Consider the following 21765-nt stretch of genomic DNA (forward strand, 5'->3'; position numbering starts at 1 on the left):
GAGAGTGTTTTCTTTGTGTATGTATGAAAAAATATAATGTAAATGAGGAAAATACCTAATAAAAAATTAAAAAAAAAAGAAAAGAAAATATGCAGAAAAAAAAAAAAAAAAAAAAAAAAAAAAAAACCAGAGCAGAACACATCAGTTCTGTCTGGCACTAGGGACCCAGATCAGTGGAAGGGTGGGCACCTACTTATTCTGTGAGAAGCTCTGAGCTAACTCCCCAGTATCATATATTCTGTATCAAAATTCCAATACCGAGAATTACAATCATAAGCATACTTCACTATGAAAAGTAAAAGCACTTAAGTTCTGGAAAAAAAAACCCTATACTGCAATTTTAAATAGTAAAATATGTGACATATTCGGAAAGGATCATAAAATTTATTAAAATGGGCATTTTCAGATTAACCTTTAGCTTCAAATGGTCAGTACTTCACAAGGAAACCAGTGAACCATAATGGCTCAAATTATGTAGAGTACTCACATGCCTTTGCTTTTCTTTCAACTAAAGTCTTTAAAGTGACATTTCTAGTGGTCAACACAACTTTAGAATGGTGTTGAGGCCCTGGGAGCTATTGTGTCTCCCAGAGTAGACCCTCCTAATCATCGCAGCTGTGGACGATGCTCTTGGCAAGCATGGGTTGGGGGAAGGCCAATGTGGAATGCTGCTAACCTCCGGGAAGTATATTGGATAATTTCTCCCCCCTTAAGAGAATCTGGTCCCAAATAGCAACAGTGCTGAGGTTGAGAAAAATCTGCCTTAGCTTAAAGTTTAAAGTAATATCACTTAAGAGCCCAATGAGTAGATGAGGCTTTTGTTTTCCTTGATTATAAAATGTAGATCAAACTACAAAAACACTAAACACTGCTCTGTGACAGTTCGAGAAAAAGCAAAGGCTGGCATAAATGGCAGTACTTGGAAGAATTTATTTTAAAATATACAAAGTGGGAATATAGCACTTTTCTGATATGTTTGTTGTGCTATGTCTCTACTTCATGCGCCTTAACTAACTCCAACGTCACTTTCTGCTTGGTAAGAACTGTTTAGTAAGTATTCATTGAATGTGTTTTTATTTATCTTTGGTAGGGTCTCACCATGGAGCTGGCCTCAAGCTCTCAATCCTCTTGCCTCAGCCTCCTGCACTGCACTAACAAGCACTCACCACCCTGTCCAACTCCAGAAACTCCAGTGTGATGCAAAAAGGGCTGCATGCTAAAGTGGCTAGCAGTTCACTTCCTCCCTTTCCTCTTACTATACATTGGCATGTGGAGCTGCCCAAAACCAAGCTTCTGCCACACAGAGGAGTCCAAGTCCCTCAGGAGGGGAGTGAAACAAATAATCCTGGCAGTTAGAGGGGGATTAAGCAAAGAGCTGGCTCCCAGCTCCTGCCACTTAGCTTCAAAACCCTGAGAGAGAGAAAGGGACTTCTCCTATACAGCTGTTTACACTGTCCCTTGTATAGGCATTTATGTCATTTGATAGTCCCCTAGGTTACCAGAGCCTAAAAGTGCATTTTATATAAATAAATGATAAAATGATCAAGGTTTTTAAAATTCTGATGCAAATAACTGAGCATTGCCCCCTACAGTTAGCCTATTTATAACGTTTAAGAGGAGGATTTGCTAGCCTTAGTACAGTCAATTTCATTTATCACACTTAAGGAAAGGGGAAAGAGGCATACAGACAACCTACACCTACGATGTCAATAGTCAAGGCTGCTCTTTTTTTTTTTTTTTTTAAATTTAGTATTTTGGGGGAGGGGGGTGGAATTGAGACAGGGTTTCTCTGTGTAGCCCTGGCTGTCCTGGAGCTCACTCTGTAGACCAGGCTGACCTTGAACTCAGAAATCCACCTGCCTCTGCCTCCCAAGTGCTAGAATTAAAGGCGTGAGCCACCACTGCCTGGCTTAGGCTGCCCTTTCTAAAATTCAATTTTCTTCTTAACAGAAAAGGTCATTCCTAGAAGTGGGCATGGTGGTACTGGCTTGCAGTCCTAGCACCCAGGCGGCTGAGGCAGGGGGGGAATACAAGTTCACAGCCATCTTGGCCTATAGAGCAAAACCAGGTCGAAGATTATTGTTTACAAAACTTTTAAGTTATAAAGCTATGGACATTTTATATGGAAAGTAGTTTTTCTCTTAAAAAGAAAAGCATCAAAAAAAAATGCCAAGATACACATTATAATCTGTCTTGCCAAACTTATATTTGTGGACTCTTCTGAAAAGTCTATTGCTCCCTACCTAATGATCAATGAAATCTTTATAACTTGAAAGTCAAAACAACTAGGAGGATCATGTGATTTAGAAAGTGAGACAGCTTGGTTTGAAACACATTTTTAAATTCGAAAGAATTTGGGTGCTTCACAATAAAGTCACTTGCAAATCTAATACAGTTCAAGGTACAAATTAGTTATCCCTTATTTCAATTATTAAGCTCAAGTACATTTTTTTAACTTAAAAAATTCTTTATTTGCAGATACATGCGCTACTGGTTACTGCTTAAAGAGGTTTTGGTTCTTAATTTATAGATAAGTTTATCTACTAATATGAAATAAAATTCTCCACATCTTTTCTTCTCAGTTTCTGTTTGTGGCATTAATTGGCTAGTAAGTCACGTTCTGCTCCACAGTGAAGGAAACAGCAACTGGAAGACACATTTGGACCCAAGTAAATATTTGACTAGTACAATAGTAAATCCTGGCACTCGAGTCTATTCTGGGTACCACAGGTATGTGAGAATTCCATTAGTACCCGCTCTTTAAACCAGATCTCTAAATATTTAAATAAATCATAAACATCATTTTGTTAAGAAAGCTTTTAAGAAGATCTCACATGCCGAATTCCATACAGCGTCTGTGTGACAAGAAAGGCTCCTGTGTAAGCCCATGTGTGGTCCTGGATGCATCTTCCTCTCTTAGGGCTTCACATTGTCGGTTTGTTTGATTTCAATCTTTAAACACAGGAGACTGTTCTCAGCCAGCACTTCTCCACGGGCTATGCTGAAGCAGGGCAGAACGTTTTTTGTTTTCTCGTTAACTGGCTCTTAAGAGGCAGAGAGAAGAGTCAGTCACACATCTATGATCTTGGTTTTCTTCTTTTATTTTCTTCTTTGGTTCTTCAAGACGAGGCTTCTCTCTGTGTGTTGGAACGCATATAGAGACCAGGCTGGCCTTGAACTCTTGAGATCTGCCTGCCTCCAGCAATTTTTCAAGTCTTCTTCAAACTTTTAAATGTCCCCCAGTTTATTCCTCTCTTTAGAACTTTCAGCATGACCATTTTGAGACAAAAGAGGAGTTCCTTTTCATCAGTAAACAACTTATTTAAATTATTTTTAAAAACCCTGAATTTTCTAGAGATTCAATTCCCATGTAAATGTGTATTCGTTCTTCTGTTCTTTCTTTCTGTTTGCTTCATTGTGTTTGACTTGAGGCCTTGCTATGGAGAGCACACTTGTTTTGAACTTAAGCTGTTCTCCTTGCCTCTGCCTCCCCAGTGTGAGCTCCATCATCAGCATGCACCACAGGGCCTGGCAGAACATGCACTTTTGTTTGGGGAACTTAACCAGAAGTCATTCACCATTTCAGTAAACCCATCTCCCTGCATCTGAGTCAACGTGCTGGTAGGCGTGGATCAGGAATCTCTTGCAACTGTGCTTTTACAGCAATGCTATAAATAGGTGCAACTGGCCATAAGCTCACCATATCTTCCAGGGAGCATGAACTTAAATGGAAACTCATAATTTTTTTCTATTTTTCTTTTATTGAAAGTAATTTTTTCCATACATTCTGGTTACAGTTTACCCTCCCCCAACTCCTCCAAAAGCTCCCTCCACTTACCGTAAATTTTATTAGAGAACAGGAAATGCAAGTCATAATCAATTGAGATTTTTACCTGTATTTCTTTACTTTTTACTTTAATACATCCTACTTTAACTTCCAATTTACCCATAATGCCCATGGCAGGTTAGCAAAGCACAAGCTAGAGAAATAGGATTTGGGTAGGGTTTAAACCATGTAAGGTTCCTTGTAACTCAAACTCTGAGCCTATCGACGATATATGCTTGATACTTGAGGAACCTTTACTTGTACTCCTCCAACTGGAGAATTTGCAATTAAAGAAAACACATGTGCTTTTTAAAACATAAAAACAAAGAATCGGCTAAGCGTCGATGGTGTGTGTAAGCAGTGGGAAGTTGCCCAGGGCCAGTGCGTGTTTCCCTTAACACAGAATAGGAAAACACCCAAGGACAAGCTGGAGACCTGCATTTCCATTTGGTTTTAAGGGGTTAGGTGACTTGGTGACTGCATTCTGTAACAGAGTCACATGTGTTAGTGCTATGTTCTCAATGTGGAACAGGACAGACAACACTCACAACCAAACTGTGCTGTTGTCTACTGAATAAAGCTCCTTATTTAAAAGGCTGTATCCCCACATTGGTGCTGCCCCATGGATGATACAACTGAACTCCCATTGTATGAGTAAACTGCTCTTGGCCATGGACCCGATGGTAAACAATATACCTACTGCCAACTTCTAGATGTGAAATTCAGGAGCTGTTTCCACTCCCACTCAGGATCAAGTTCTCACCCCTGTACAGGTGGGTATGCCCCTGAAAAGCTGGGTACACCCTTGCACATCCTATGTGACCATCCACCATCCCTAGCTCCCTTCTTCACCGGAAAAGCTCTTGTCACAAGCAACAATCAGCTGACATTTTACAGATACTCACATGTTTAACTTTGTCCCTAGGACGAAGTTTAAGGAAATAATCTTTAGTGAAATGAGATAAACCCATGCTTTGTATGTAATGATTACAATTCTCTCTGCCAAAACACTGAGAGCCAAGGTATATCTAATTACCATACAAATGGATATAGAAGAGGGAAAAATAACAAAACAAAACTGAAACCTACAACCAAATGATAGACCAAAACAAATGAAGATGTAGAACTCCAATCAGAAAACTGCATCAAGAGTTTAACATTATTTCCAAAAGAAAATGTAACTGAGGCAAATGACATTCTTTGTAAGCTATTATAGCAATATTCTTAAGCTTTTGAAAACTCAGGTAAAAATAGTTTGAAGACATGAACGTTTTCATTTTAACTCTTGAGCTTTTGAAAATGAAAATCATCACCTACACGGGAAGTAAAAAGATAGATTGTCGGCAATATTTCTATAAATAATTCTCTTAATTTTCTCCCACAGCTATCATGCACATACAAGACACCATAGTACTAACTTTCTAAAACTGTATGTCCAAGGGTCAAATATTCAATACATATAAGGATTCCCATTAACATGGTGATGTCTCAAGTCTCACATTTTCAATGGTTTATTTTCAACTTCTATCATCTCAACAACCAAATGATTTCAGTTTGTCAGTCTTGCTAAGGCTGATGTTTTGAGTGAGGAATATATATTAACCTGATCTAACACCATAAATGCCAGTGATTTGAAAAGTAAGAGGGAAAGTAGCTCTGCCCTTGCTCCCCTCAGAAATGTTAGTGGTACCCTACACCCCCAGAATGCTCTTACCCTCAGGGCCTCAATCACCAGGTCTCTGGCTTCTAGTTCACCTTCCATCACGCTAAGGAGCATCCGCAGCTCTGATTTGCTGAGCGTGTCCACATCAAACTCCTTTTTCTGTAAGGCAAATTGAAACTGGAATCAGCACTAACATCCTTCCTGAAAAGGATGGATATCCTGAAACGATGGCTTTGGGATATACATCTCACATACTTGGAAGGGGAAGCTGGCAGTTCCCAGGGCTCACTGGCTCAACAGTCTAGCCTTGATAAATTTTAGCCTAATAAGAGACCATGTCTTTACAAAGGGGGTGGGGTCGATGTCTGAAGAATGATATTTACGATTGTCCTCTGGTCTCCACATTCATGTATACTCATGTAAATTCCACCCACTCATATATAAATGTACATGTATTCAAAAGAGAACAATAAGGATAGACATGGACGATCAATGGATCATTTCTATCCAGCAGCTGGGTGCAAGACCCACCTCCTAGAGAGAGAAAACCATGTAATGCCATTTCTGCAAGTCTCCCCTCAAAAGAGATATAGTTGTTTGACTGCCCAAACATCTGGACTTAGAATCTCTCCAACATATGCAGCACAAATTTAAAAGGCTCTGAAGTCTATATCAAAACAGGCCTGGCCTTGGGATTGGGAGTAGGGGGCTAATTTTGAGGGTAACAAGAAAACACAGATGTATTCCTTGGAGGGTCCCTGACATAGTGGCTCCTGGGAGGGTATTATAAATTCCAGGGCACCCAATAATAACAGACCTTGTTTACAGAACATTCTACAGCAGAGGCCACCAGCTGGCTGTCTATACCCAAATCTGGCCTGCAGATGTGTTACTTGGGCCATGAAGAAAAGTTTTGTCTCCCATTCAGCCTACATTAGAAGACCTGAACATTTTACTAAATGTTTTAGAACTCTGTCTTCTCTTCAAGTCAGATATTTGAGCTTTCTCAGGTTTCCAATGCCATAGGCAAGAATCCAGAGTAGAAAAACAAACAATGGCCCCTGTCTAAGGAACATATTGTCATCTCTTACACACAGACACACACACACACACAGAGAGAGAGAGAGAGAGAGAGAGAGAGAGAGAGAGAGAGAGATGACTTTAATTAACCTGAACCACCACTGATATATAGTTATCCTGATGTGTCATCAGGTGACACTGTAACCAGGCTACAGATATAAATAAACAAACCTATGTAGTTTCTTGCCCTTCTATAAAGGTTGAGATATGGTTCAAGGGGTAGAGAAAAAGGCTTCTTAGAGACTTGGGAACAGAATGAGGAGTCTGTACAAGGGCCAAGGTAGTCTTCTTTCATACCCCACACTCTTCTAGCCCTATCATTTCTTCTTTTACAATGGTTCCTGGTGACTACCTCCTAGTTCTCTGTTAGCTCTCACAGATAAACATTATCTCTAAATTCTTGTCCTTACTACCAACCTCGTTGTTTATGACTTCTACATGGAGATCTTCTGCAGCTGGAGCTGAGAGAGGAGCACTCAGAATGTTAGCCCGAGTTTCAGTGAGTGTAGAGTATGAGGTGCTCTGCCAAACACCATAGTCCCTGCACTTTGTGAGAAACCCACTCATTCCCTACCTAATAAAGATAACCTAGTTCATCACTGTATCTCCAGACATCTGGGCTCAGAAGGTGTTCTTCAAGGCACTCTAGAACTTGACTGCACATTTATATAGCATTCAATGTTTTCCAAGGTATTCTCAAAGAACAAAATGTAATCCACAGGACACCTCTATTTTCAGTTGAGGAAACTACAACTCAGGAGTCAGAAAGCATACACAGACCATGCAACTAGTAAACAGTAAACCAGATGCACCAGCTGTGCCTGTGCCTGTGCCTGGCTTATCTGTGCATGTGGCACACAGCACCAGAATGGCCAGTGTGAGCATCACATTGAATGAGTGCATTCTGTCAGTCAGCCAATGAGAAAGGGTTTGGCATTTAAGTATCTAACAGGAGACTTTCCCTAGAATACACAAGATCAAGCACAGCAAAGCCCATGACTTCAGGGACTGTCACAAGACATGACTAGAACCAGTCATATCTCATTCCCAAGGAACCTTTAAAGAAGAAAACCATGATTTACAGTGGCAAGAGCCTGGACCTAGAGAGCTTTTCAAAGAAAAAGCTCTAGCTAAATGGCTTCTTTTGACAAATGGAAGCATTGGAAAACCACCATTAAGACATTATGCAGACATATTCCTACTAAGTGGTAAAGTCCAGTACACAATCTGAAACTGTTCCACAAACAGAGGTTTATCACAGGTGATTGTATAATCCGATGGTTCTCAAACTTCAGCATGTGGGTAGAACACCTGAGTCTTGGTCTTAAATAAAGCAGGGCTCCAATCCTAAAAATTGGAACTAATGAAGGAAGGGGTGGGTTTGAATTTGTCTAACAAGTTGCTGCTGATGTTGAAGGATGGTGAGTACTTTGAGAAGCGCTTCATTAAGTGATCGGCTTTCTCATTAACATTGAAAATCCTAACACCTACTTTGTACATTTCTTCTGAGGTCTGTCCAAGAATATATGTATAAAATTGAGCACAGAGTTTAGGTGAGCAATTGCTATTAATAACCCAGATGTTTTGTGTAGAGAAGAGCAGGGTACTGCCTAAAAGTCTTGTTTTGTTTTTGTTTTTTTTTTTTAAATCTACCAACCCAAGTTCAATAAACTCAGCTTCTTGACTATGATGATAGACAGACTTTTATCCTGGTTTTCCCCTTCTGAGACTGCAATTCCTGGGTGCTTTAGAGAATAATGTTTTATTAATGCTGCTGCTGCTGCTCATTCTAAAGACTTTAATTAATTGTGTGTCTTATTGTTCTTGTTTCTCCGAAGCTTCATGAGCAAAGCACTCTACTTTAAGGACTAATAAATTATAAAAGACAGTGCCGAGATTCTGATTCATGGTGAGAGTCATGTTAAGAGCTTGCCCTGCTCCCATTGGCAGCATCATGGTGTGTGACCTGCAACCAGCTCTTCTATGTTTCTATATATCATGTCAATAAAAGGGAAATCATTAAAGGCATAAAACACTACTACAAGTGATCTTGCTGAACCACGAATGTATCATACAGAATGTTAAAAGAGAGAAAAAAAGAAAGGAAGGAAGGAAGGAAGGAAGAGAGAAAAAGGAAAAAGATCTGTCTTCTACCACCAAGTATTAAGTGATCTATTATTTTGAACACATATGCGTCCACCCATCTCTCTCCCACTACATCAAGCTCCACCTCTGTTTCCTCAGTAAAACATTACTAAATGCTTGATTTACTAATAAAATTCCAAACTATATTCACATGGCTATTTCCTAGTACCGGACACTTCTGCCCTCACTCTAGTGAAGCTGGGACAAAGAAAGAACCGAAAACATGGTAGAGCTCTAAAAACTCTGATGATTGTACACATAAGATAACAGTTCTCTGCTGCTTCTTAATAAAAAGGTGAGCGAGCTCAGAGGACGCCAGGGACAGACACATAGGAGGGTTGGGTGTGGGGTAACAAAAATGCCACCAGAAAACTTTGTTCCTGTGCAGGCTGATTAAAATACACACACACACACACACACACACACACACACACACACACACACACACTGATGTTAAGAGCCTCCTTTAAAAGAAAGGGAGAAGCACATTGACTTTTTCGGGGTGAACTCAGGGCTGCATGCATGCTAAGCCAGTGCTTTACCACTGAGCTATATTATCGAAGCCTCCTTTGACTCTCTATCTTGAAACAATGTCTCGCTGAGTTTGGAAGATGAGCCTTGAAGTCACTCTGTATTCCATGTTCACCCTGAACTTGCAATCCTCCTGCCTCAGTCTTCTGTGCAGCTGAGATTATAAACACAATCTATTAGCCCTAAGGGGTGCATCTTGGTTCACTAAATTAAATTATCCTACATCTTATGATATTTATTTTAAAACAACCACGATAATCTAATTTTCAAAAGTAGACAGGTGACAGAACACATTGCTGTTCACATAACAGCCTGAGGATCTTCAAAGCTCTGAAGAAAACAAAAAGACTGTCCCCTCAAGTACCAAGAGAAACAGTTCAAATATGCCTTATTACTGAACTTATTTTTCAATAAAAAAATGCAAAAGAAACAGTAAGTTCAGACTACATCCTTTCAATGACAATGACACAAAGGAAATAATAATGAAACTGACAACAAGAAGGTGAAACCTGTCTGTCCTGAGGTCATTTGTCAGAAAAGTCACCATATCCAGGAAATCTCCTGTTCTGAACACCTATTGTAAAATAAATAAGTTAATTAAAAATTGCCAAAGTCTGGTCAAACAGAAAACATCTGCCTTGAGATATGCCAAGTCATGTCTATTAATTTACAGTGTGTGTTTATCATGGAGGAAACTGCTGACTGGCTTGATGTCAGGTTTACAGTTAGCGAGTTTTCTTACACAGACTACATCCACAGGTCTATTAATTGTTCCTCCTACTGCAGGCTATGTCCTTCCACATCATTTATCAGTTAAGAAGATACCATGTAGAAATGGCCACAAGCCAATTCCTCAATTCCTTCCCAAGTGACTATAGGTTTGTGTCAAGTTGACACCTGACGCTAACTGTAACAGTCGACAAAAAGCTTGCAAGGGAAATTCTGAGCTACAGGGGCAGAAGTGTCCCTTAAACAGTTGCCCAAACACATCAGTCATTTTAGTGATCCTTAATAAAAATGGACTCAAGCACACAGCCAGTCATTTTGCTTGGCTCTTCCTTTCAACACTAAGCTAACCCCCCTCCCCACCCCGCTCCCCTCCAGTTCCATGAAATCAATGCCTTTATAAGCTTAAGTAGGAAGGTATCTGAGAAAGCAAATGGCTTGAAGACCAGGCAAGAGATAGATTTGGAAGGGCAAGTGGGTTTATCTGCTTGGCTCTCTGGCTTCTCCTAAGTAAGAGGAGGATGTTGGGTTTAGTAATCTCTAAATGGGGGGGGGGGTTACTAGACTAATGGTTTCTAAAATCTCTAGCTCTCAAGTGCCAAGGCGGGGAGGGGGGGGGCAACTGTATTAATGGATTGAGGAAATCTTACTTGTTTTTCCTTGAGACTAAAAGCCTTTGAGAAGTACTTGAGGAAAATTGATTTTGCATTTTTGCTTCAAAATTACAGAAATGTGTTTTTCCTAGTTTAATACTTTACACTAAGAACGAACTGCACTCAGATCTCTATAAGGAAGCAAGAGTTTCTTTGAAGACAAATAAGAGCCATACAGAGGGAAACTGATGAGATACCTTGAACCTTTCAAATCTTGAAGACTGTATTAACATGAATAGAAATTAAGTGCAACTTTCTAAATATTTAGAGCCTGAATTTAAAACAATTATACGAATTCTCAAGGGAAAAAAATAAAAAGCATATGGCCCTCAGGACTTCAAACTATTCAAAAAATTATACCCAGGTGTGGTGGCTCATTCCTTGGCCTAAGCTGAAGCTGAAGGCAGGTTGCTAAAAGCCTGAAGCCAAGTTGGCTTGGGCTACGGTGAGATCCTGTCAGAACAACAGAAAGAAAGACAGGAAAAGAAACGTGTGTTTGTGTGTGTGTGTGTGTGTGTGTGTGTGTGTGTGTGTGTGTGTGTTGCAGAGGGAAGGAGAGGGGAAGTGGGGGAGACTCTCTCACCCCTGCTTTTTCTTTCCTCAACTCACTTTTCTCACTGCCCCGCCCCCTTGGGTCTCATCTTTCTTCAGCAAACAGGGCCACCTTCAAGCTTGCAAGCTCTTGTAGACTGCAGAAATCTTTCCCTTCCCTTTCCATCCAGTCTGCTGCATTTCCTCATGTGGCAATTAATCACAGCCTGCCTTGTGCATTTCCCCAAAGTATGAATTCATCTTTAGAAACATCTCCCCATCCTTACTTGCTGTCAAGACAGCAAGAATATCACATCTTCTCATGCTTTCATCCAACAGATCTCTTACAAAAGAGAAAGCATGCTCTGGCTCCGGAAGCAACTAAGACACAACATGACAGGCTACTCCAGAGGCACCTTTAGTCAGTCACAGAGAGCAACCTACACTAGGGAAGGGACTAAGGAAGGCCTTGAGACTTGGTGAGAACTCAGGGCCCACCATGTACCTCAAGACAGGCAGCAATGCCTGAACACTTTCACACTAGCCAAGCAACTGTGTGTGGGAGGAGGGACCAGTGATGAGACAATGCCAGGAAGGGAACCCGGCTACGGGCATAGCTAAATTTAACCACAAGAAAACTGAAGGGAAAACAGAAAAGTGGTCCATTTTCTCTCCAGAGAAGAGAAAAGAACCCCCATTTCAGAAAAACTAACAAAACAAGAACAAAAAGCAAGTACTTTTCCATCGGATCTCAGATTTCCATGCTGCCTAACAGGAGGCTTGAATCAGCCCCTCAGTGAGAAGCCTTCCACATCTAACGAGTGCCACAGAGACGTTTGTAACACGCCACATAATACATCTTGATTATGTGCAGGTGTCAAGTGCCAACGGGATGATTTTCAGATAAACGAGGACCTAGAAGGCAAAAATGATGGTCTTGGAGTGACCAAGCCCTTTTGAAGAAGTGCTTGGGTCCTTGGATCATCTTGGTGCCTTTTTGGTGAAATGTTGAAATGCTGGAACAAAATCAACTACAACTGTGTTCTCACTCCATAAATACTGTATTCACTATAGCCTTCAAATAGATCCCCAACCTAGTTATTTACTAAAAGAGAAGAGTTTTGGAGTCAAATCACTATTTCTACATGAACCACAGCATGCTATACACAGCATTAGTAGTCTCTGTCTAAGTTACTTAGAATAAATAGATACAACTAAAATCTGGGCAGTACTTCACCATTAATGCTACCATAGCCATTGCACTCTGGACAGTAACTTCTGGACAGAAAGTGGGGAAGAAGGGAGGAAGGAGGAAAGGAGAGAGGGATGGGGAGAGAGAGAGGGAGAGGAGATAAATATAAATGTGTTCTTCTATATGGAGAGCAAAGGTCAACCTTGGGAGTCACTCCATGAGTGATGGCACCTTGCTTGTACAGACAGGTTCCAGCATTTTTCTGAATCTCACCAATCAGATAACCTGGCTGGCCATGACTGCCAAAGCCCAAGAAACCCTTCGTCTCTACCTCCCTAAAGTAAATTCACATTACCACGCTGGGCTTTCTTAAGTGAGTTTCAAGCTCTTCATTGACTACAATATCACTTTAGCCCAAGACAAAGCCTTTTTAAATGTAATATAAGTCTTGCAATAGGTAATTAGTCGAGAGGAATCTAATTAAGTCTCTTCCCCAGTGAGCTGAGGTGGCAAGATCTATGAGCCCTGGGCAGAGAAGTGACTCCGTCTCTGCCAGGCACGTGTGAAGCTGGATTCGAGTACCATATCCCATGTGCCTGTCCACTACTCTAAAGCCTTGACTAATCTCTTCATTTCTGTCCAATCTTTTCCTGGGCTCAAACCTTTAGGAATTTGTCTCTCATCTATCAACCATTCCCTCCTCTCCATCTGTGATAATTTGTATATTCTTGGACCAGGGAGTGGCACAATTTGGAGGTGTGGCCTTGTTGGAATAGGTGTGACCTTGTTGGAGTAGGTGTGTCACTGTGGGTGTGGGTTTAAGACTCTCACCCCAGTTGCCTGGAAGTCAGTCTTCCACTAGCAGCCTTTGGATGAAGATATAGAACACTCAGCTCTGCCTGCGCCATGACAGCCTGGATGCTGCCATGCTCCCACCTTGATGATAATGGACTGAATCTCTGAACCTGTAAGCCAGCCCCAAGTAAATGTTGTTGTTGGCTTTTTTTTTTTTTTTTTAAATAAGACTTGCCTTGGTCATGGTGTCTGTTCACAGCAGTAAAACCCTAACTAAGACACCATCCTAATGAGTGATGTGGCATTAACTTTAAGGTTGGAAAAGTCCAGGAAGGGAGCACTATGTTCATCAATGTGACCATTCCATGCTCAGCCTCAGTTATCACAGGAAGACAAGAGACTGAAAAGAAAACTAGCCAGGTAGTGGTGGCGCACACCTTTAATCCCAGCACTCAGGAGGCAGAGGCAGGTAGATTTCTGAGTTTGAGGCCAGCCTGGTCTACAGAGTGGGTTCCAGGACAGCCAGGGCTACACAGAGAAACCCTGTCTCGAAAAACAAAACAAAATAAAACAAAACAAAAAATAAACTAAAAACACTGAAAATCAAATTTTGAAAACAGAACTCTGGAAAGCATTGTTATGTCATTAAGAAGAACAGCTTAGAAAAGGGAACTATGGACATAAAAATGGGGCTGGTGAGATGGCTGAGTAGGGAGAGGCACTTGCCTCCCAAACCTGATGACATGAGTATGATCCCCATAGTCCAGAGATGGAAGGAGAGAACCAACTCTACCAAGCTGTCCTCTGACCTGCACACGTAAGCCATGGCATGTATACTAACCCTCCACCCTACAGCAAGCAACAGATGTTTAAAAACAGAAATTCAAAGGCCAGAAGATGTAGCTCAGTTAAAAAACACTTGTCCATAATGTCTAATGCTCATAACTGAAGAAGAAAGGCAGGAAGAATGTCAGTCCGTTTATTGACTTAAGGCCTGAAACATCTGCAGCGTTTACTATTATAAACCACAGGCCAGCATCTTCATTATTATCTTGTAATACAGAGTATATTTTCCAATTAGCTGATCAACATCAAGAATTCTGAGAGGTTCTAATGAGCCTTATTTAAGAAATCAGCTCATACAACTCTCCTGAAAGGCTTCTACTCTCCCCGGGCTACAGCATTGATGGTCACACGATCAACAGCAGCTATCTTTTCTTGCTGAAGAAGCACTAATGCTGTAAAATGTTTTGTCAACATATAAACTTATGGGAAACACATAAGAACAGAACCAACTGGTAATTTAGCTTTCATATGGATTCAACCACAAATGGCTTTTCAACACAAAATTACTCCTATGAGAAATTTAACAGCAGCACCAATTGCTGTAAAAATAGACAGAACAGATGCAAACAGAAATATGCAAGCCATTGTTTAAAAAACAACAGTGTAACATGTATGTAAAAATACCTCCATCCTAACTTTCAAACTTTGCAAAACCTAAGCTGCGTTCTAAAACCTATAGCTGAAATGGTGACATCTTTCTACTCATCTTTGCGAACCTTTGCATGGGATGCCTGCAGAGGAAACTCAAGAAACGTCATGGGTACACACCATTTTCTGCCATCTCCATTCATATCATCTTTCTGAGGGCCCAGTACACATGCCCTCCATCATGGGCTATCTCCAGTGCCTTTCATAAAACATTTCCAGATCCTTCCAGTAGGAACTCTCTCTCTTATTGTCAGTCCTAAACCGTCTATCCACATTTTTTATGCCTGTCTTTGTTTGACTCCTCTGTGTACTGCAGAGTTTACCATAGTCCTGCTTTAACGAGTCAAAGGCAGCAAAGATGCTACCCACCCACGATGTTATCACCTTCGTGACAGATGAGTGACGTGTGCTGAGTTCACGTCATTTCCCTTTTAAATTATTCTATCAAACTTTCAACATTCCCCGGCTACTATAAAACTATGATTTCATTTTGTGAAAAGTAAAAAACCAAAACTAGCTAAGAAGGCCCCTTTTATTGCATTTTTGTTCAATATTGTCACCTAGAAAACAAAATTTTCAAGGTGCCAGATGTAAAAGTTTAACACTGATGTGTTTTTTAACCAAAAAAACACGATGCCAAGGTATTCCTTGTAATTGCCACCCTCATGGCAACATCTACACCTAAGCTTTGCATATCAGCTAATCCAGAAGTCCTGGGGTGGAGGCACTGGTTACCTCCCCAAATACAGCTTTAAACGGATCTCCATTTTTTTCTTACTCCCAAATTCCACAGTGACAATACAAAGCAGATTCTGCTTTCCATACTGCCTACCAGAAAGAGTTACATTCTGAGCAGAAATAGCAATATGGCCTATAAAAGTCATCGCATTTGGCTGAGGTACTGAAAATAACCCAGGCTCCCAGCATGGATCACAGCGTAGACTATTAATACGATCCTACTGAATAATGTAGCTGTTAGCTCCGGGTGCTTTCAGGATTTAAACAACGAAGCACAAGGATAACAAACTAAATTTAAAACATTCCACTGGAAATTGTATTAAACTGCAAACTATAAATTAAGCCAGTTCCTAAGCAACAATCTAAATAGGAAAAAAAAAAAAAACCCTCTGAAAACATGCACTTTCAAAAATAGCCAATGGCTTTGAGACTTCACTAGCCTAATTCTGCCAAATGTGTGTGTGTGTGTGTGTGTGTGTGTGTGTGTATATATATATATATATATATATATATATATATAAAGTTTTTTGTTGGCAAAAAGCAAAATATAGATTTAATTTTTAACCATTAGATGAAAAGCAAGCATGACAAACAGAATTAATTGGGGTGGAGGAGGGGGTTGGGGGTGGTTAGGGCCTCTAATTCTAGCACTTTACGAGGAGGAGTTCATGGTAAGCTTTAGCTTCATGTGATCCTGCCTCGAAATAAATAAATAAATAAATAAAGACCAGTTTACTCAAGTAGCTAATGTTAAGAGCTCTTTTTTCAAGTGCAAACTTCTTGTAAATATATATATATATATATTCCAATTTTACAGAATAAAAGTAACATTTTTCCTTAAAGTAAACAGTTACGTTTACAAAAACAGTAAGTACTGTTTGCAGGCTGGAAGCCTACAGGGTCCCGTGGGAATCATGAAGAAGGTTCTTTCCAGGAGATTTTTTTTTTTCTTGACTTAACAAGAATCAAATCATCCAGCTGCTAATTTATCCGCATTTGAATTAGGCTCCTGACATTTCTAACCACTTGACGGGGAACACTGACCTTGTTGGAACAAAAGTCTTCCTGACCATGCAATTTTGTTTACAGTCCTATACATCACACATCACAAAGCACGTGCTGGCGTTGGTTTATCTTGTGCTTGAAATATCTTGCGGGCACAAAGGGGTATTTTCTAAGTAGATTAAACAAAATATCCATCTTCCTTGGGGAGAAGAGAGTTCTCCCACACCTCCACTTCCCCCTCCTCCTCGTGGAGAACAGGACAGTCGATAATTTCAACTCCCAGAGGACTTGTTTTGATAGACCCTTTCTCCGATGTCACCAAAAGGAAGTAGCTCATAAGCGAAAGGCTTCATTCGAAATATCTTTAAAGTTCTTACTAGCAAAGAATGGAAAACTCAATTCCCCCCCCCCAAAGCTCCCCAAGCCCAGATTCTTCCACTTTCACGATGGGGATTAGTGGTGCCCCTTCCCTTCCCTCCTCTCTTGCGTTCTGCTTTTTGCAGCTATCACCCCTAGTACCTTCCTCCACATCTTTTCTTTCCCTTTCCAAGCCAGAGGTGGGAGGAAATTCAACAGCTCAGGTTGTTTACATCTGTTCCTGCCCTCTGCTGCCCAGACCCGGATTTGGATCTGGGGGTGGAAGACACCGAGGGGTTGTCCATGCAATCAGCTCACTCAGTCCCACTTGGAATCCTCCGAAAGAGCTGCTGGATTTGGCCAAGAGTGGGAGGCGCTCCCAGACCTGTCTTTCTTTGCAGATCTTTGCAGCTTTAGCAAGAGCTGCTTCCTCAACCTGCAAATATTTTCCAACCTGGCTTTGTGGGTCAAGACCCCCCAGCAGGGTAAGAAGAGAATGTCTGTGCATGCAGACATTCAGAGTATCAAAGAAGAGAGCAGGTAGGAGCCTAAGCAAGTCAAGACGCCAGGAAAAGGGAAAAATGTTTTGACACCAGGTTCAGAAGACCCAGTTCAATCCCGCTTTAGCTAGGGAAGAAGGTCCCTACAGATGACTGGGCGAGTGGCAGTCAGCTAGTACCCAAAGTGCAGGCGCTACCGGGGCCTCTCTCACCAGTCTCCCCAAGACACATGAGCCCCCCCCCCCACACACACACACAAAGAGCATCCCCACACCTGCCTAGCGATGGTTCACCTTCCCGCCTCTGCTACCCCAGGTCCCCTGAGAGGTGTCAGGCACCCCGAGACTGGCTTCGCTCCGCACCCCGGAGAGGTGAACAATGGAGACTGAGATACCCCGCGAGTGAGCAAAGGGGTCACCAGGGACGCGTGTGGTGTCCAGAAGGACCGACAGGCCCCTAGTACCCGGGGGTGGGAGCTGGCGTTTCCCCACTTGAGCCCGCTTCTGGCCCTGGGGACACTCCGGGGAAGGGACACACGAAGGGCACACCCCGGGGAAGGAATGGGTAATCAAAGGAAGAGGAACAGGAGAGAGGGGATATCCCGGAGAAGGAAGGGAAACCCTTGGGAAGGGACACCTCGGGGAGTTAAGGGAGCACCCCAGAGAAAGACAAGGCATCCCAGGAAAGGACGGGGCACCCCTAGGGGGTGTCCAGTGGGGACCCTGGCACCACCCCCAGCCCGCGTCTACGCGGTTCCCCGCGCCCAGGGAACTCGGTTACCGCCGCCTCCGCCGTGGCCCCCTCCGTGTCACCCGGGGTGCGGGACAAGTCGGGCTCGCAGCTCGCGCTGTCCGTCGCCATCTTCCTGCTCTAGCGGATCCGAATGCGAGCTCGGAGCGGCGGCGGGGTTCAGCTCTCTCGGCGCGGGCGGTACTTAACCCGCTGCTGGCTGTGGCCGCCGCGCTCTCAGCCCGGGAGCTCGGCCGCCCCCTCCCGCCTCTCCGCACCGCCCCTGCCGCTTAACCCTGTGCGCGCTGGAGACGCGGCGCCCCGCCCACCCGCTAGCCCAGTCGCTCCCACCGGACCAAGAACCAGCACCAGAGATGCGCGGCCTCGCGCTGGTGTCGAGGAGACAAACACCCGGGGATGCAAAAGAAAGCAAGCTTCCTCCCTCGAGGCGATGGGCTGGCCAAAATCTTTGCTTCGGCAGTGGAGCACAAGCCGATCTGGAGGCCAGACTCCTGGATGTGAAATCTAAAATTGAGCAACTGTCCTTCACTTCCACTAGCTCCAATGAGGTGCCTTTCTTAATATTTGCCAGCCCCTGTCGCCTGGACACGTCTATCCTCTTGGTTTGTACACCCGGCTTTGTTTTATCGCGTCTTCGATGCTAGTCCTCTCTCAAACCATCCCCTGAAAGTCTGAACTCACAGCTAAAAGTCCCTGTCCAGCTGTTTTTAGCGCCCTTCCTCCGCGGGTACCTATCTGCTCGGTTTTGTTTTCAAAGAAGGTGGAATCTCCCACCACCACCCACCCCCAAGCCTGAGGTCTGTTCTGAAAAATCACCAGGTATCCAGTGATGTCTTACTACTTTTGAGAGAACAGGAGTTTCTTTCGTACAGGTGAGGACACAAGGATACACACACAGACCTTTGTCAAAAATGATTATATGGAAATGCATGGCTGGAGTTTATATGAATGAGTTAGGCCCAAGCAATTAATCTCCCCCTCTCCTGCCTCTAATTCTGTTCTTATCCTTTCCTGCCAAGTCCCAGAATCTGAAAATCTATCACCTTATTGAGACCTTATGGCAAAGACCTCCCCAAATCTTCAGATCGCTAATTTTTTTTTTTTTTTATTTTGTGCACTGAAAGCGCATAATCAAATGGAGGCATTCAAACTCTGTCTCCCTAAAGCCAAATCAACGCACCATCCAATCCCACGCTGGATATTCTGGAAGGTGGGTGACTGGAATGTTCAGTACATGGAGTGTAGCCTTTTAAACAAGCAAGCAAGCAAACAAACAAACAAATAAAAAGATGAAACAACAAGATCCCAGCCTGCTCCCATTGACAGGACCTGACACCTTAACTGTTCACTTTCCGAACTGGATCCGAATATTGACAGAAATCAAAGAAAATATTTTCTACAAAGACGTTGAAAGGAATCGGTCAACAAAATCTAGAAAGTTCCCCCCTAGAAAGAGCGGTCCAGGAAACACACCTGGAGCCCTGAGGTTAAGGGTCAGAGCTTAGGAACCACTTGCAAGTTACCCTAGGCACAGAGTTTCCTTTGTTTACTGTTGGCTGATTTCCTCAGCCTGTGGCTCATAAGTACTCTGTCTTGGTCATCACACCACTTGCTTTCATTTGGTCTACTGCTCTCTTGAAACTGCTCAATATGAGACTATCTAGACTTCTAAGATGAAAGGAAAGCACATGACTGTAAAAGATTTTGAACTGATTGTAAATAGTTAAGATTAAAAGCAAGGATATTTCCTGTTTTTGTTTTTATTTTTCAAAACCTGTTTTTGTACATTAGTTTTCTTTTTTTTTTTTTTTTTTTTTGGTTTTTCGAGACAGGGTTTCTCTGTGTAGCCCTGGCCGTCCTGGAACTCACTTTGTAGACCAGGCTGGCCTCGAACTCAGAAATCCGCCTGCCTCTGCCTCCCGAGTGCTGGGATTAAAGGCGTGCACCACCACGCCCGGCTACATTAGTTTTCTTAATACCGATGCTGAAATATTACTCAAAAAATTACCTGGCACACTTCTAGGGAGAGGCAGGAGGAAAAAATAATATATTTCATTTAGGAATTAAGGACAGGTATCTAAAACTCCTTATTGCTCGGAAGTAGATATGTTCTTAGGCTTGCAGCTCAATTTTTAAATGCCTCATTTATTTGAAGATATTTTATAATAACGTTAAAAATTTAACTGCATCATTGGAAAGAAACAGCTTGGTTTCATTCTAAATAAAACCCAAACAGATATGTGTCAAAAAAAGGAGTCAATTCCTGTATTTTTCCCCCCTCTTGCTTATGTGTATGTATGTAAATGAAAAGAAAAAGACAAAAACCTACAGGCATAAAAATCAAAGTAGAGCACATTTTTAACTGTCAAAACCCAGGTTATGGGAAAGAGAAGCCTTTTGCTTCTATCCTAAATCTGTCACTGCTATGAACTGGCTGAACATCCTGCAGTTGCAGCAAAGGAGGAGGGTTAACTCCCACTCCAGTGGTCTGGCCTGGAGCTGCCTCTCTACTGGAGGACACTTGCTTTAAATTCTCTCCATAGCTCCCAGTAGCTTCCAAGGCTATTGTAAATTAACTCCTTCTACCCAAAGCCAGTCTCTACTGCAATTAAAGCAAACAGATCTGAAAGGATAATGACGTGGTCACTCCAGAATACAACTCTTTAACACTTCATTAAACTGCTCAGTAATCATAACCTTGAAAGACATTCCAGGGCCAGAATGAAAAATTCTGAAAGGCAGGTAGAAGAAAGAAGCTGCAACCAGAAGAGGGGGGAAATTGCTATTGTAGAGAGGAACCAGGTTCTTAACCCATAGATTCTGATTTGCATTAAAATGGAAGGAGAGATACTGAATATATTGGGGAGAAAAACAGCCAAACCCTAATATTTGGATTATTTTTTTCTTTGTAAATAGATGGTATATTCCTGACAAAATAACCTGAGGTTTATTGATTAGCAAACTGTGGGAGAGAGGGAGAGAGAGAGAGAGGGAGAGAGGGAGAGAGGGAGAGAGGGAGAGAGGGAGAGAGGGAGAGAGGTATTCATATTGAGTTATAGGATTCTCTTTAAAGGTTTCTTTTAAGATCAGAGAAATGAGTTGTGGAGGCTAGGAATGGAGACAGTGGTTGGGAAACCAAGCAGTTTCCTGATTAAACCCATTCTTGGCCTCCCCAGCCACATCCTCCGAGCCACAAAGCCAAGAACTCAGAGACTTACACATCGTGATGCAAGGGGAGGTTTCCTTCCATGTGAAAAGATAAAGGAGCATATGCATGTTCTAAAACCAGCCCCATGGAAGAGAATCCTTTACTTCAGTCAAATGATATTTATGATAATTCCAGAGAGCAAACCATATGCTATCATGCCTTAGCTTTGCCAAATGACAAAATTACCAAGTAACAAATCATTTCTGACTACACCCCAAAGACTATAGTTATACAATGGAAGTGGTCCCTTCCCACACTTATTTCTGTCTGAATGAAGTGGCCAACATAGGGAGCCCCAAATCTTAACTTCGGGAGTTCTGGAAGAAAGAATGTATGCTAGCCCCCAGCACCCCATCTAAGGTCTTGATTTGCCAGAAATGGTTTTTCATATGGCCTGACTGCCATCCTTCATAGATAACGTGTCATTATCTGCAGGTACTGGAGTCTCTATGTGGGGTTTGTTCAGTAAATGTAATGTGAATCTCGTTAGCCATTCTCGTCAACAATCTATGGATTTGGAAGCCCTCCTCACCAACTGTAGTTGGTGTGTGCCAAGGAAATGCAAACTAAT

The 21765-nt window shown here is 42.2% G+C and overlaps 1 protein-coding gene across 3 annotated transcripts in view; it reads right to left on the minus strand.

Moving 5' to 3' along the window:
• Cttnbp2 (cortactin binding protein 2) overlaps positions 1 to 18226 on the minus strand; it is a 147399-nt gene extending 129173 nt beyond the window's left edge. For all 3 annotated transcript variants that reach the window (XM_029478378.1, XM_021164810.2, XM_029478376.1), the window contains exons 1-2: positions 18017 to 18226; positions 5541 to 5648 (exon numbers count right to left, since the gene is read on the minus strand). Coding sequence is in view for 2 of the 3 variants with exons in the window: in XM_021164810.2 (XP_021020469.1) it covers positions 5541 to 5648; positions 18017 to 18097 (189 nt within the window). In the remaining variant the exon portion in view is untranslated. The remainder of the gene's footprint in view (positions 1 to 5540; positions 5649 to 18016) is intronic.
• Between the last annotated feature and the right edge of the window lie 3539 nt (positions 18227 to 21765).

Source organism: Mus caroli, chromosome 6 (genome assembly GCF_900094665.2).
Source record: "Mus caroli chromosome 6, CAROLI_EIJ_v1.1, whole genome shotgun sequence".
In the NCBI taxonomy this organism is placed as follows: Eukaryota; Metazoa; Chordata; class Mammalia; order Rodentia; family Muridae; genus Mus; species Mus caroli.